General features: G+C 36.5%; 1 protein-coding gene across 1 annotated transcript in view; it reads left to right on the top strand.

Moving 5' to 3' along the window:
* The first annotated feature begins 1198 nt into the window (after positions 1 to 1198).
* LOC123314897 (LIM/homeobox protein Lhx9-like) overlaps positions 1199 to 15906 on the top strand; it is a 31866-nt gene continuing 17158 nt past the window's right edge. The window contains exons 1-2 of the mRNA XM_044900308.1: positions 1199 to 1410; positions 9257 to 9594. Coding sequence (XP_044756243.1) covers positions 9347 to 9594 — 248 coding nt within the window. The 5' untranslated portion in view covers positions 1199 to 1410; positions 9257 to 9346. The remainder of the gene's footprint in view (positions 1411 to 9256; positions 9595 to 15906) is intronic.

Here is a 15906-nt window from a genome sequence, read left to right as displayed (position 1 = left end):
AATGGTTATTTCAAAATGTGACGTTTCGAAGATATTCCATAAAAAATACGTCATTTTCGGCAGAGGGAGTATTCCCTATTATTTTAACAGTTGATTCTTGAGGTCACAAGAAACATTTTTTTCCCTTACCATTTTGTCCGACTCGGCTCGGTTTAAAAGATACAGGCTCTTGAAAAACCATAAAAAATTGTATTTTTAGTTCTGTTTCACAAACGGTTTCAACGAATGTACATATTGAAATACGAAATAAATTTCTCATTAATTTGATGAATCTTTTTCGAACACAAGATATCACCCACGTCTTCCTGTTTTCTCATTATAACCATAACGTACCTTGAAAATACCAAAAATTCATAGAACCAAATCCTTGAAACTAAGCTGGACACTATCTAATAAATATTTGAACGTTTTGTGAAATAAAAGTGTTCTTAATATTTTTTCGTATAATGCGCCGTTTTCGAGTAATTTGATGTTCAAAAATAAAACATTCTGTGATATTCGGAAAATTGGGTCCTCCGGCTGAATGCAACTCTGTTTAAAAATCCACAGGTGTTAAGTGTCATAGATTAAGCTAGTTATTCTGAAGGGAATTTTGTTTCTCCAGGGGTAGCATAGCTCATCATGAAAACTTAACTCTGTGTTTTTTTTTTCTACCTCAAGAATATACTGTCAATATATTTGTATTAGTTAAAGACTCGCCCTGTATATATTTTTATCATAATTTAATACACTGAGAAATTATGTCTCTATATCTATTAGACAAGATTTCAATCTTCATTATATTAGTTCAGGTTAAAATTCAGACAGGCATCTATATCTATGATGCCCCAGACAATCGTCAACATATATCTAGTTGGCGTATGACTTCAAACACACCATCTAGATCCCTATACTGGATTCACACCAGCAGGTAACCCTTGATTTATAGACTGGCAACAAATCTACAAAGCGACGCTTCTTCCATCACCTCCTAACTCAACAAACAAACCGAATCGACAATGCCCCGACAAATATCGACAACAAAAGACACCATAGGAGAGGTATGCCTCGAGTGATAGCACATGTGGCGTGGTGGGGATAGGCATCAAAATCGCTACGCCTCATTGGCCGCGGAGGCATGTAGGGCATCAAAGGGGCGGGGCATAGACGTTCTATCCTTACGTGGGCGCGGCCTGCACAGCATCCCTGTGCGTGACACCGCGGAACGTCAGATGTCTGACGAACCGACGGTAGAAGAACGTTTTGGGCTTAGCGGCGGTTTTGTGGACCGGCTGGATTTGTTGTGGTTTTGAAACCCGCAATTTTTTTGTGCGTGCTAGGTGGTGTGGAAGTTGCCGGACTGTGTGAACGGCATTGACGATTGTCAAAGGAGCGGGCATCAGGATTAAGTGCGAGAGTTTTCGTGTGCAGGTAATGACGTGTTTAGAGATGTAGCATGAAAGGTGTTGTTTTTGAATCCGCGCCTTCTTACTTGTTTTCTTTTTTCTGCCGTCTTTTGTGAGGATTTTGACGTTTAAGTAGGAAGTATTGGTTCGGGTTTGGAAGATAAGATCACTCGAGATTTAGAAAAGGTGCGATTTGACAATTGGTCCTATGAATGGTTTTGGTTGACGTTTGTTCGGGCGTAATGGTCCTCTTGTCCATTGATAAAGAGGCTAAATACCGATCGTTATCTCAATTGACCGAAAAATGTTGGGTTAACTGATCCGGATTCAGAAGATCTTATCTGTGAATCTGCTGTCAATAACCAAAAAACATCGTTTATCGTTTATGATATTATATTCATTCATATCTGAACTCTGATTCTATACCTATATTTTTCATTTTGAATTCTTCGTTATTTTTATTTTAATTTTTTGAACTTCGGGGTGCTTCTGTTTTTTATTGCTTTGTATTTTTCCAATGAATCAATGCTATTATCTAATTCCCCCATAGACATCTTTAGCATAAGGCCAATTGCAACTTTTGATTGATGGACAGATTCCGTATTAAACAGATCTTTTTTGTGAATTATAGAAAAAAGTTAAATCCATTTACTCATTAGGACCACAATAGGCATTAATCCCAGATTTAAAAAAAGGGTTTATATAATTTTTCAATGTTAGGTAGAAATCTTTGAGAAAAAACTAGCAGTACAAACGGCAAATGACAAGTAAAGAAAAATTTTCATCGAGTTATAACAGAAAAAATGCAATAGTAGGATTTTTGAAATCTGTGACTTTGGAGAAATATTATGCAAGGGGTGATTCCTATTTTTTGACAAGTAATCACCCCTTAAGATCTTTCGCCACTATTCATTTACACTCGGTATATTCATTACCAGTAGTTTCTCTTCACAAGTGCAATAATTTTTTCCTCATTTGACAAACAATACTTTTTCGAAATGTTTGGTTTGAATAGGTCTATTGAATTTTTTCCTACATCTGTTTATAGGACTCACCTACAGGGTGAGCCTGTCACTCGTACGAATATTTTAACAGTGGATTCTTGTGGTCAGAAGAAAAAATTTTCACCTTTGCCGTTTTTGTCCGATTCGGCCCTGATAAAAAGATATGGCCATTTTAAGTTTTCATAATGAGCTGTACCACCCCTGGAAAACATCAAATTACTAGAAAACAGCGCATTATGCGAAAATATATGAAGAATAGGTACTTTTATTTAAAAAAAAAAACGTTCAAATATTGATCAGACAGTGTCCAACTTTGTTTCAAGAGTTGGGTTCTTTGAATTTTTGGTAGTTTGATGGTACGTACCTAATGGTCATAATGAGAAAACTGGAAGACGTGGGTGATATCTTGTGTTCGAAAAAGATGCAAAAAATTCAAATAAAAGAAAAACTATATTCCGAAATTAACTTCATTTGAGAAAATCGTCTGTGAGATATAAAAATAACATTTTTTTATGGTTTTTCAAGAATCTACTATTGAAATATTTGTACGAGTCAAATTCACCCTGTATAAAGTAGATATAAGTTATTCGAATAATGTCTTCTCACATCAAAGAGTCCACATTAATTGTCAAAAAAAAAAATTTGTTTTATTTTGATATGTGCCTAGTTAGGTAGGTACATATCTACTTTTTCAACAACTAGAAATTTTCTTCAGTTTGTTCGATAGAAATTTTCCTTATTTTATTGAAGTGGTATGAAATCCTGCCATTGCTGTCACTGACATTGATTTTCTCTGCTTGAAATAAAATATTGTATGTATATTCGTATCTTATCTTGCTTCTTTTATTACCTATATGTGTACGTAGATAGGTAATTTTTTTTTAAATCTATTATCCCATGAAAAATTATGCAACTATATATGGATATAGATCAAATTTCGAATTGTCCGTCGTTTCACATTGGTTTCCAAAACTAGAACACAATGGTTTGTTACTGAAAGATCCTCAAAAATACCTACAAAATGCTTAATCTTGATAATCGTACAAAAGCGTTGCAATTTGTCGACTGTGCAAATTGTTCCTCTTGTCCGGAGATAATTGAAATAAATTCACGGATTAATTAAATTGAATGCCTTCACTACGATTTCAATTAGCAATTAACAAATTAGCTGTGTATAAGCTGTCCACTGATGAAAGTCTTCGTAAACTGAGTACCTAGGCGAGGGGCAGGACCGTACCTGAGGAGTGAGTCATACATGCATAATGAGTTGTTGGCTTATTATTTACACAATGAACCTCCAAAATCTGCCACGGAAAAATCGTTAACATCATCGGAGTCTTAACATATTATTAGATAGGTTCTCCAAAATTATCCAAGCATTTCTTAATTGAAATAAATTGTTAATTACATAAAAGTTCAGGTTATAATTTTTCTTCGCTACTAGCTAACTATTTTTACGAAAGAAATAAGAAAATGGAATGTACTTACAAAAAATATATATCTCAATTCAATTTTTCTTCAAATGACAGTAAATCTGATTTTATTCGAATTATAATAATGGCAAAAATTTATAATAATTCTTGCACAACGAAAAGTAAAAAAGGTAAAAATATATATTAGAAGCGAAGAAAAGATTCGAAAAACAATGAACAATAACAATACTACCAAATGGAAAAACCACCAACTTGTAACCTACATACTCCAGAGAACTTATCACATTGTGAATAATAATAAACAAATAATTAAATCAGAATAATTACAGTGAAGAGAAACAGATTCGTATGAAGGAGTAAGGAGTACGTGAAATTATTGTTTCATAAAAAGTAAGAGAAGTATAGTATTAAAAATAGCCAACCATGCACACAGACATTAAATGAAAATAGTCAAAATTATTGTTATTGGGTATATGTATATATTATCTTTAATTGTCACTTCTGGTAATCAAAGTCTTCGTTAGATTTTCGTCAGCAGGTACAAGTTTGTAGGGACTAATAATCTATTTAATATGGGAAATAATTAATATTCACTCCTGCTATGCAGCGTTGAAAAACACCAAAGCTGAACAAACAGACAATCATTCTAAAAGTTCCAGCTGCCTCAGTGAATCGGACATTTCTTATTCTACGCACATATTACTTCCCTGAATTAACTAGCGTGCTGTGCGGCAAGATTAGAAGAATAAGTACTTAATTAAGAAAATAATGATGCATAAAACTATGAATTATATACATAGTAAATTGTTTGGAATACTTTAAACGGCTTTAAATTTTCATATACATCCTCTATTACCGGATCTTCGTAACCACCTATCCAAAAAAAGTTATATAGATTAAAAAATTATTTTCGCTAGCTCACAACAATTTAAATATAAATTATCAATAAGCTGTAATAACAACGTTTAGGAAAAGTTTAATACACCTCACCTGCGTCTGCGGACGACGCACAGAAAATTTATCCCAAATAATTACAGAGTTTTATAAATAACACAATAAACAACATAATTTTAAGGCCCACTTTTAATTAATAGCTAGATAAGGATCTTAATCGACTCAAGTTTGGGAAAATAGCTGGTAATTATGACGCTTCATATAGCCAGAAACATGTGTAATACGTCTATGAATATCTAATCGTACTTTTATGGGTCATTTTGGACGTTTTCCTTGTCAAATGTGAAGAATGTGGCGTGCAAGTTCGAGCAATATCTGTAAAGAAATCTGGGAGGAACACTGGCCAAGCTGTGACATGCGAGTGTCTGTCGATTGTTATTTTGATTTGGCGGTGGTGTTACACGTGGCTTGATCGGAAAATTAACTAAGTACATGTTTTGATAAGGCTGCTACTATAAATCCCGGTTTCGATCAAAGTGAAGGAAGTTCATTTAAAAAGCGGGTTGGATTTTTTCATTAATGAACATTGGGATAAATTAACATTTGGTCTTTTATAATCTACACCTATTATAATAAAATTTGGCATATTTTTGAATTGAGAGACTGATTTGAAGAAATATACAGGGTCAGTCTTTGACTCGTAAAATATTTCAACAGTAGATTGTTGAGGTTAAGACAAACATTTATTTCCTTTACAATTTTTTCCGAATCGACTTGGTTTAAAAGATACAGGCTGCTGAAAAACCATAAAAAAATCATTTTCAGTTCTATCTCACAAACGGTTTTGTCGAATGAAATGACTGTCGGAGTTTTTCATTTATTTGATGAATCTTTTTCGAACGCAAGATATCACCCACGTCTTCCAGTTTTCTCATTATGACCATTACGTACCATAAAATACTAAAAATTCAAAGAAAACAACTCTTGAAACTAAGTTGGGCGCTCTCTAATGAATATTTGAACGTTTTGTGAAATAAAAGTATTCTTCATATTTTCTCGTATAATGCGCCGTTTTCGGTTAATTTGATGTTCAAAAATTTAAAAGTAAATTTAAAAAATTGGGTACTTTGGCTGAATACAACTCTGTTTAAAAGATCCTCAGATGTGTAGTGTCGCAGATTTAGCTACTAACTCTGAAGGTAATTTTGTTTTTTTAAGGTTGGCACAATTCATTATGAAACCTTAATGGCTATATCTTTTTATTATTCATTATTTTATTAATTATTTATTAGAGCTGAATCGGAAAAAATTGAATGGGAAAAAGGTATTCCTTATTACCTCAACAATCTACTGCTAAAATATTTGCACGAGTCAAAGGCTTATATACATTGAGTGATTTTTATAGTAAAAGATATTTAATACCATTAGCTGGTCAACAAATATCGAACAATTAATTCTTTTACGGTGTTCAATTAAGTTTTTTGATCTCAAAATTATATTTTTCGGTGCATAAACTACTGTAATTGAAATGCAAATAATTTTTTCTCAACGATTCACATTTTCCATTTATCCCCTGAAAATACCCATCATATAACATAACATATATCATAAGGCTGTGTGAGATCGACACTGCACTTAACTTGAGGTACATGTAAGAACCTGCACCAAAAATATTCCAACTTTTCCTGAGTGTAATTTTTTAATTGTTAGTCAGTGTATTATGAAGAATCTCCAATGATAATGACCAACTGCGACGCAAAATTTCTGAGGGTCTCAGTTCACCCAGTACAGGCGGCCAACCTCTCGTATAATTTTCCCACCATCACCAACCAACGAACAGACGAAGATGTCAAGTATGGAGTAGCAATTGTCTATTATTTTCCCATCCACGACAACGTCCAAGAACATAACACCCCTCAATTATACCCACCTCTCCTACGTTCCTCAGATCGACGTTTCTTGTACTCCCAAAACGCCGAGTCACTGACGGTCCGTGACGCGCGAAAACAAGAACGTTTTCGGCCCTCGAAAACACAAAAGGACCATACTTACGTCCCAGTCCCGGCGTTATCAAAGTAGATCGGATGAAAGGTGGACAAACGTACGGTCAGTATTTCTCAGACTTCTGACCCCAATCGGCAACCTCTTACCCCGTAATTTCGCCGCTTTTCTCACGTCACATTCGCGCCTAGTCATGATGCTGCTCTGTGCCTCGGGGAGACGTGGGTCCATGGAGGACCACAGAACCCAGACGTCTCTGTCCGGAACGTCAGCGACGTTTAACTGCAGTGACTGTCTGAATTTTCTTCCTGGTCGTCTGGCCGTCGATCGGCCAGTACGGGCGCCTGTGATCGCCTCACGATTTACCGACGTCGGACGGTTATTAGGGCCAATTAACGTCATCGGCACAGAATCTGGGCGCTTGAGGTTTGCAGGGACGAACCATAGAAAATTATCGCTTTCGAATTTGAAGCAATTTACGTTCTGCCTCATCAGGAGGGACAATTTCGGTTTGTGTCAAGATTTCTAGTTTACTTTTGGGAAAAATGCCTGGTTGCCAAGTTGATACTTCACATGAAATTCGGAAATTTGAAGAAATTGTAATAATTGTACTAGCTATTCGTAGGTACCTATCGCTTTTTGGCTTTCCTCGTGGAAAAAATATTGTATCAATAATAAACAATGGTATTTTCGCGTCTTTAATGTAAATGTTTGATCGGTATACAGGGTGAGTCTTTGTCTCAAATATTTTAACAGAAGATTCTAGAGACCAAAAGAAACAATATTTTCTTGTACCATTTTTTCCGAATCGGCTCGGTTTGAAATATACAGGCTGTTGAAAAACCATTAAAGAAATTTGTTTTCAGTTCTATCTCACAAACGGTTTTATCGAATGAAATGAATTTTGGAATATAGTTTTTCATTTATTTGCTGAATCTTTTCCGAAAACAAGATATCCCCCACGTCTTCAAGTTTTCTCATTATGACCATTACGTACTATAAAAATACCAAAAATTCAAATAACCCAACTATTGAAACAGAGTGGAACGTTGATTATTTTAACGTTTGACGTAATTTGATGATACATAGATTTGTAGTGTCACATATTTTGCTAGGTAATCTGAAAATTATTTTGTTTTTCCACGGGTGGCACAGCTGTATAGTGTCTTGCCTGCTTGCCAATTTCCAGGCTTGACTGTACTAGACAGAATGAATTTTGGGAATTAAGCAAAACAAATCGAAATTGCCCAATGAAATTGAGGCAATTTACGTTCTGGAATGAGTTTCTGCCTCATCAGAAGGGACAATTTCGGTTTGTGTCAAGATTTCAAGTTCACTTTTGGGAAAAATGCCTGGTTGCCAAGTTGATACTTCACATGAAATTCGGAAATTTGAAGAAATTTTAATAATTGTAGTAGCTGTGGTACCTATCGCTTTTTGGCTTTCCTCGTGGAAAAATATTGGATAAATAATGGTAACCATGGTATTTTCGCGTCTTTTATGTAAATGTTTGATCGGTATACAGGGTGAGTCTTTGACTCGTACAAATATTTTAACGGTTGATTTTTGAGGTCAAAAGAAACACTTTTTTTCGTTATCATTTTTTCCGAATCGGCTCGGTTTGAAAGATACAGGCTTTTGAAAAACCATAAAAAAAATATTTTTAGGTCTATTTCAAAAACAGTTTTATCGAATGAAAATGAATTTAGGAATATAGTTTTTCATTCATTTGATGAATCTTAATCGAACACAAGATTCCACCCATGTCTTCCAGTTTTATCATTATGACCATTACGTACCATAAAAATAGCAAAAATTCAAAGAAACGAAGTCTTGAAACAATGTTGGACGCTATATAATGAATATTTAAACGTTTTGTGAAATAAAAGTATTCCTCATATTTTCTCGTATAATGCGCCGTATTCGAGTGATTTGATATTCAAAAATTAAAGAGTATCTATGATATTTGAAGAATTGGGTACTTTGGCGTAATACAACTCTGTTTAAAAGATCTACAGATATGTAGTATCACAGATTAAGCTGAAGGTTATTTTGTTTTTTCAAGGGTGGCACAGCTCATTATGAAAAATCATCAGTGCCGACTCAGAAAAAAATGGTAAGGGAAAAAGTGTTTCTTTTGACCTCAAGAATCTACTGTTAAAATATTTGTACGAGTCAAAGACTAACCTGGTATATTGTCTTGCATGCTTGTCAATTTGCAGGCTGGACTGTAATATACAGTTTTTCGTTCTTGGTACATAAATAACTATTACAAAAGGCCTTTCCTAAGCCTGCATCTTTTCAACCGTAATCGGAAAAAATGGCAAAAAAAGTGTTTCTTTTAACACTGTTGAAATATATATACAAGTCAAATACTCACCCTGTATAAAAAACTCCGAGGTGTCCACAGCATCCAATGGCAACTAGATTCTGAACCGACTCTGTTCTCACGTACGCAAATCTCATAAACCGTAACACATAATATCGGTCAATCCCGTAATTTCAACTTACGACGCCTCTAATCTAAACTTTTTTTCAGTTAGTCCATACTTAACAACCACCTTCGACGACTACTCTTCAGTCAGCACCCAGATTCGTCTTCGCCAATGTTGCGATCTCCTGCGAGAAGATGCTGAAGGAACGTGAATCCCTGGAGAGGGTGATACCATCCCCCTGTTCGAGCCTAGGCGGCCTTGGTCCAGACGTGAGTTGTGCGGGATGCAGGGGCAGGATTCACGATAGGTTTTACCTCTTGGCGGTGGACAGGCAGTGGCACGCAGGTTGTTTGAAGTGCTGCGAGTGCAAGTTACCATTAGATTCAGAACTTACTTGTTTCGCGAGAGATGGAAATATATATTGTAAAGAGGATTACTACAGGTGAGAGAATTTAAGATAGTTTCATCTTCTAGTCCGATAAGGTTACATTAACTTGAATTGAATACTTGGTGTTGCGAGTAGATACTTGTTGAGTCTAAAGGGACAGAAGGAATATATTGAAAAATTCTTAGCCTACTATAGAACCAAACAACATATTCTCCCCTCAATTGGATACATTTATTACAGCGAACCTGGAACGTCTCTAGACCTTTAAAAAAAATGTTTCATCTTGCTCTGCAAACCAGACCTCCACAGCTTTTATTACCTCCTCGTTGGAAGAAAATTTACGACCTTTTAAACATTTTTTCAGTTGAGGAAAGAGGTGATAGTCGGATGGAGCCAAATCTAGTGAATAAGGGGGGTGCTCTAGTAATTCAAACCCTAAATCACGAATTTTTTGCATGGCAACATGAGATTTGTGTGCAGGGGGGATTCTGCAAAAAAAAAATATTTTTGGATAGCTTTCCGCGTCTTTTCTCTTTGATTGTTTGCCGTAGAGTGGTCAGTAATGTCCAATAGTAATCTCCTATTGTTGTTCTACCTTTATCCAAAAAATCAATTATGATTACTCCATGAAAATCCCAAAAAACTGAAGCAAGAACTTGTCCAGCAGATTTTTGTACACGAAACTTCTTAGGTTTTGGAGAACTAGAGTGTCGCCATTCCATCGATTGTTGCTTTGTTTCTGGATCGTAGAAATGTACCCAAGTCTCATCCATAGTAACAATTCGGTTTCGTTTTCAAATCGAGCACAGATCGAACGCGATGCTTCTACCCTTGCACGCTTTTCGTCAACATTCAAACATTTGGGCATCCATTTTGCAACAATTTTTCTCATATCCAAATTGACGTGAACTATATGATGAACGCTTTCGTATGAACTATTCAGTGCTTCAGATCTCCGTTTTAGCCCAATTCGACGGTCTGATAAAATCATGTCATGAACTGCATCGATATTTTCGGGGACTGACACAGAAACTGGCCTTCTCGATCGGTCACCATCTTCAATGGAAAATTCACCTCTATTGAAGCTTGCAGTCCAATTTTTTACGGTCGCATACGAAGGACATTGATCACTAAGCATATCTTCGTAAATCTGCTTACTTCTTAACCCTTTTAAATACAGGTTCTTGATGATGGCTCGATACTCCAATTTTTCGATTTTCACAATTTCGGTGGACATCTTCATTCTTTTAATTTATTGCGTAACTCTGGTTTACTTTTCTGACCTCAAACTTCACACTGACACTTATAATGAGTTATTGTTCGTTGCTATGGTTAACGAAATACTTTTTTTATGCATGGAACTGGTCTAGGCTAACTAGATATCAATACATCCTCATAATGTTCATAACTGTGGCTTCGGTATCATGGTCTTCATCTTCAGTGTATCGTAAACTATGATAATGCCCCCGTTGACTACTGAATCATGAAACTTGTAACAATTTTAACCAACGTCTACGGAGTGTCCAAAAGCTCCAATTCTTTTTTTCAGTAGTATTTATCAGATTAGAATCGAAGCCATCCTAAAACTATCTCAGACCATTCACAGAACTCTTCGGAATTCATCATCTTTCAAGATGCCCTTTCATGTAACGACCTGCTACTTGTGCATCTCTCCTAGATAGCCATATGAACTCACCCGTTTGTTCAGCTAATTGATGGATCTCTTCCAATGACTAACAGAAATCAATAACGCTAGAAAAAGTGGGTCTGCTTTCCGCAGAAACATTTTCGAACGTCCTTAGTGGACATTCCTAACAGGATACGCATCAGTCCATATTATTTATCAGTTTTCCTTCCGAGAATTAAATTTTTTGCCGGGATTAAGAAGAGGTTCTACACATGAAGAGGAGAGATATGATTCATGAATTTATCAAGAGACATACGCCATTTCCTGAGAATGGAAAAAGTTTATCACTGTTTGAAATCTAGCGTCCCACAACTGACAATTCATACGGAGACAGTATGCCATTAGAAGAATGGACTTGGATGTCCTCAGCTCCCAGGGCCGTATTGGCGGTTGTTGGTTTATCTATGCCAAGAAAAATGTTATCAAATTGCAAATGTATATCGCATTTATTAGTTGTTGGGAAGCCTAAGATGGAAATTCAGGATTTACTCGAACTTAGACGTTTCATTTTGAATTGCCCCCGCTATTTGGGCAGCTGTCACTTTCGAAGCTGTCTTTTTTTGACATTTGACAAGTAAAAACTACGCCATTACTAAAAATGGAACGATACACGCTTTAACAACGCACTGAAATTGTTAAAATTCACTACAAAAATTGTGAAAATTTTGCAGTCACGGTTCGCAAAACTGAAGCACTTTTGGGTCGTCGTAAAGCACCTGCTCGGCCGGCAATAGTGAAACTGATAGAAAAATTTGAGCTGTTGGGGCAAGTTAGTGATGTGAAGAATCGAAGTAGCTCAAGAACAACTGAAAATATTGTTGCTGTAGCTCGTAGTTTTGACGAAAACTCCAGTTTGTCGATTCATCGTCGATCTTTGGAATTTGGCAATCCATAAACAACATCACACAGTATTTTGCATAAAGACTCAGGTCTTAAGGCTTTTAAAGTTCAGTTAACACAAGAACTTGAGCCGGTTGATCATCAGCAACGTCGCATGTTCGCTGATTTGGTCCTCGAAATGCATCAAAATGATCTTGGTTTTCATCGAAAAATCATCTTTAGTGATGAAGCCCCTTTTCACCTCGGAGGCTACGTTAATAAGCAGAATTGCCGAATTTGGGACTCGGAAAATCCAAGAATGATTGTTAAAGAGCCTCTCTAACCTCATCATATCACTGCTTGGTGCTAATTTTGCGTTGACGGTGTGATTGGACCTTAGTTATTCGAAAATGAGGCTGGCGCAACTGTTACGGTGAATGGATAGCGCTACCGAGCTATGATTTATGATTTTTTATGGCCGGAATTGGAAAATACTGATGTTGACGACGTTAATTTTCTACAACACGGCTCTACGTGCCCCACAAGCAACGAAACCATCGCAATTTTGCAAGAAAAGTTTCCTGACCGTGTTTTTTCTCAGTGATCACAATTGGCCACCGATATCTTGTATTTTAACACCTTTAGACTTTTTTCTTTGGGGATACGTGAAAGATAAGGTCTATGCCAATGCTCCACAATCGATTCAAGACCTTAAAAATGGAATTCGTGAAGTTCTTGGGGACAGACAGTCACAATTGTTCGAATTGGTCATGGAAAATTTCATGAAAAAGACAGGGTGCTGCAAGCGTAGCCGTGGCGACCATTTGGATGACATCGTTTTCCATTGTTAATGGCATACTATCCTATTTACGATGAAATAAATTTAAAGTAGAGCCATCTAACAGAGTTCTAAAGCATCTACTTCTGATAAGTAGGCTTCAACCAGAAGAATCTACTGTTAAGCCCGTTTGCAACAGCCGAGAATTCTCTGGAGAATTCTCTACAAAATTCTCGCAAGAAAAGGGCGGAGACTATTTAGTACGCAACTGAACAGAGAATTCTACCGAAAGTGCGTATGTAACGGTACATAATTCACGGCGCATGAAATCTCGAGTAAATTTTCTAGAGAATTCTCGGCTGTTGCAAACGGGCTTTAGATTTTGTAGCTTCTTTTTCACTGACGATGAATCAATAGAACTTAGTTTCGAGAATACCTCCCTATTTGTATCTTGAAGGAACTTCAACGTGGATCCATCTCTGTGATATCCACGCACACTTCGTGTTACCACGTTGTGACCAGTGGCCATACCTTCAATAACATTCAGCTTCTAGTTTTATGCGTTGGCCGAAGACAGGACAAAAGGGCGAGCTGTTGATTGATTCAACGATAACGTTTGTCACTATTAAAATACCTTATCTTTATGTGTCATAACCAGGAGGACTTGTTCTCAAACGATTATTGATGGCCTGAACTCAGCGACACGAGGTGAAAGAGAAATAGGCATCAGAGTCTTGAAATTTTTTTCCGATGGTGGTGATGACTATCTGCACCTGAAATTTATGTAGGTGGTAATGTTAAAGGGTTCATTGGGTTACTCTTCTCGACGTTCGGGTAAGCATTGGACAGTCCAACTGTCATCTTTTCTGATTCCCAGATCGTGAATCGCAGAAACCGCCTCGTTAAAATTTCTGACAAATTTTTATGCTGATACGTCCGTTTTTTCGGAGTAATCTGGAGGGAAGGGGGCTGGAATCTCCCAATCATCGATTACCGTGAAATGCGGACGGTTAGACCTTCGCCAAAATTGGTGGAATTTTGGCGAACAAAGAAAATCAATTTCTACTAATTGGATGATCGGCTTTCTGTGTCCCTCGTGCTTTTTTGCCGTGGCCGGTGACAGAAATGGATGTTTTGCGTTACTCCTCTGTGTCTGGACAGGTCGGATTAATATATTTATTGCACCTAATTAGGGAGTATCGATTTTGGTAAGTGGAATACAGATTCCGATTAATTCACATCGAATAGCTGCATATAGATGGGCGCCTATTTTTCGTTTTCGAACGAAAAAACCGCGCGATCTGGTTTGGCGATTTGGAATTCGTGAATACAGGATGTTTGGGTTCTGGGTCGGTTCCAGTTGATGAATAGAGATGACTATTTGAACGTTGGACTCACAAAAAAATTTCCAATTGTACACTTGAAGCTCATCATAGCCCATTCAAGCAGGCATTGGAAATTTGACACATTCCACACTCAATACTCCATTCACTTTTATTTTAGCAGTGGGTTGGTCATGGAAATTTGACACATTTCACTCTGTATATTACGAAAATGTGGGGTTATGACGCTTCTCAAAACATTTTTGGGTTTTAAAGCAACGCTATGTTACCCGTTCTACGTAAAAGTTTCTGTTATTACGTACTTTATCACAATGTCGAATCTCTTCGGAAAATATGTGACGAACATAATTGAAGTTTATACAAACTGATTGAAGGCATACCAAATCATGTTTTTTGCATGGAAAATACAAGAGATCAGTATAATATCATAATATGCACTAGCTTGAGGAGAGTTAATGTTCGTTTTCTTCTTTGGCTAAAGTTTGAATACGTTACATCAGTTGTATATTTTAAAAATATTAACCCGAAGATGAAATGCATATGATGCAGTGGTTGGGAATGGGTATCTCCCGAAGGAATTGACAGATAATTACAAAAATGTTAAATTGTTCAACAAAAATGATCTTGCATCAATATAAGTAAAAGGAATTAAAGGAAGTTTTAAGTCAAGATGAACTTAACCTTTGAACAAAAATTTCATATGAATAAGGAATTAGCAGGACAATTGGCGCGTATTTGTGGCTGTTCATCTTAATACATTGATATAATAATACTAATTAGGTATTTATTGGTACCTTAAGACATTTACAATGTATAGGACAAGTCAAATGAAAATCCGGTAGTAAACTTTTCGTATTCATTCACTCAAGCATAAAATTCTCCAATGCCATAACTTTTTTGGGTCTCCCAATAGAAGGAAATTCTTTGTCATCCTCTTCATTCACAATCTTTCTGATTGTGGAAATATTCAGCTGAAATATAAGTCGTTTAGATTCAGATGAAACATTATATAAATTCTCTTACATTGAATATGTTTGCTACCGACCGACGTACTGTGGATTCAAGAATATCAGGGTATAACTCTTTGAATGAGCGGACCTGAATTCTAAATAGCACTTCCTGAAACCCTGTCTCTTTAGCCAACGCAAAAATGCGTCTGTCGATGGTGTATATCACAAGAGATCTTAAAGTCGCTCTTCAAAACAATCTACAGCCTGCATGTGCTCAATCTCAATAAGCAATAAGCATAGATTTGTCGGTATAGCTATACGCATAAAATCTAGTTGGATAGCACTTCCTCTCACTACTCTACTAATCATCGACCGACTTATATCACCGATAATATCATCCGAGGCATCCCAAACATCGTAAACTTTTTTGTGCTGGACCGAGGAATCCCTACATGGCAGGTATTTTAATGAAGGAATAAAAACTTACCGAGATCGTTATTTTCAGTCGGATAAACCCGGAAAAATGTAGATCAGCATACTTCAGATGGCTTGTGAATGGAATATGCCCGCTTGTGTTGCGTGCCCGACTGGTCCAGACTAGGCGTGATGAATTGAGATGAGAAATTTGGGGAATTTTGACTTGGTGGCCGAATCTGTTCGGTTAGAGCTGTAATATCACGAATGATAATTAGTGCAGGAGGGAGAAGAACACCTACACAGTGTTTTCCACGTGAAGACTACATTCTTATCTATGGGAAAAGAGCGTTTTTTTGTGAAAGATGATTCATT

This window comes from Coccinella septempunctata, chromosome 1, assembly GCF_907165205.1.
Source record: "Coccinella septempunctata chromosome 1, icCocSept1.1, whole genome shotgun sequence".
NCBI classification, from domain to species: Eukaryota; Metazoa; Arthropoda; class Insecta; order Coleoptera; family Coccinellidae; genus Coccinella; species Coccinella septempunctata.
This window is presented reverse-complemented; position numbering and strand designations above follow the sequence as displayed.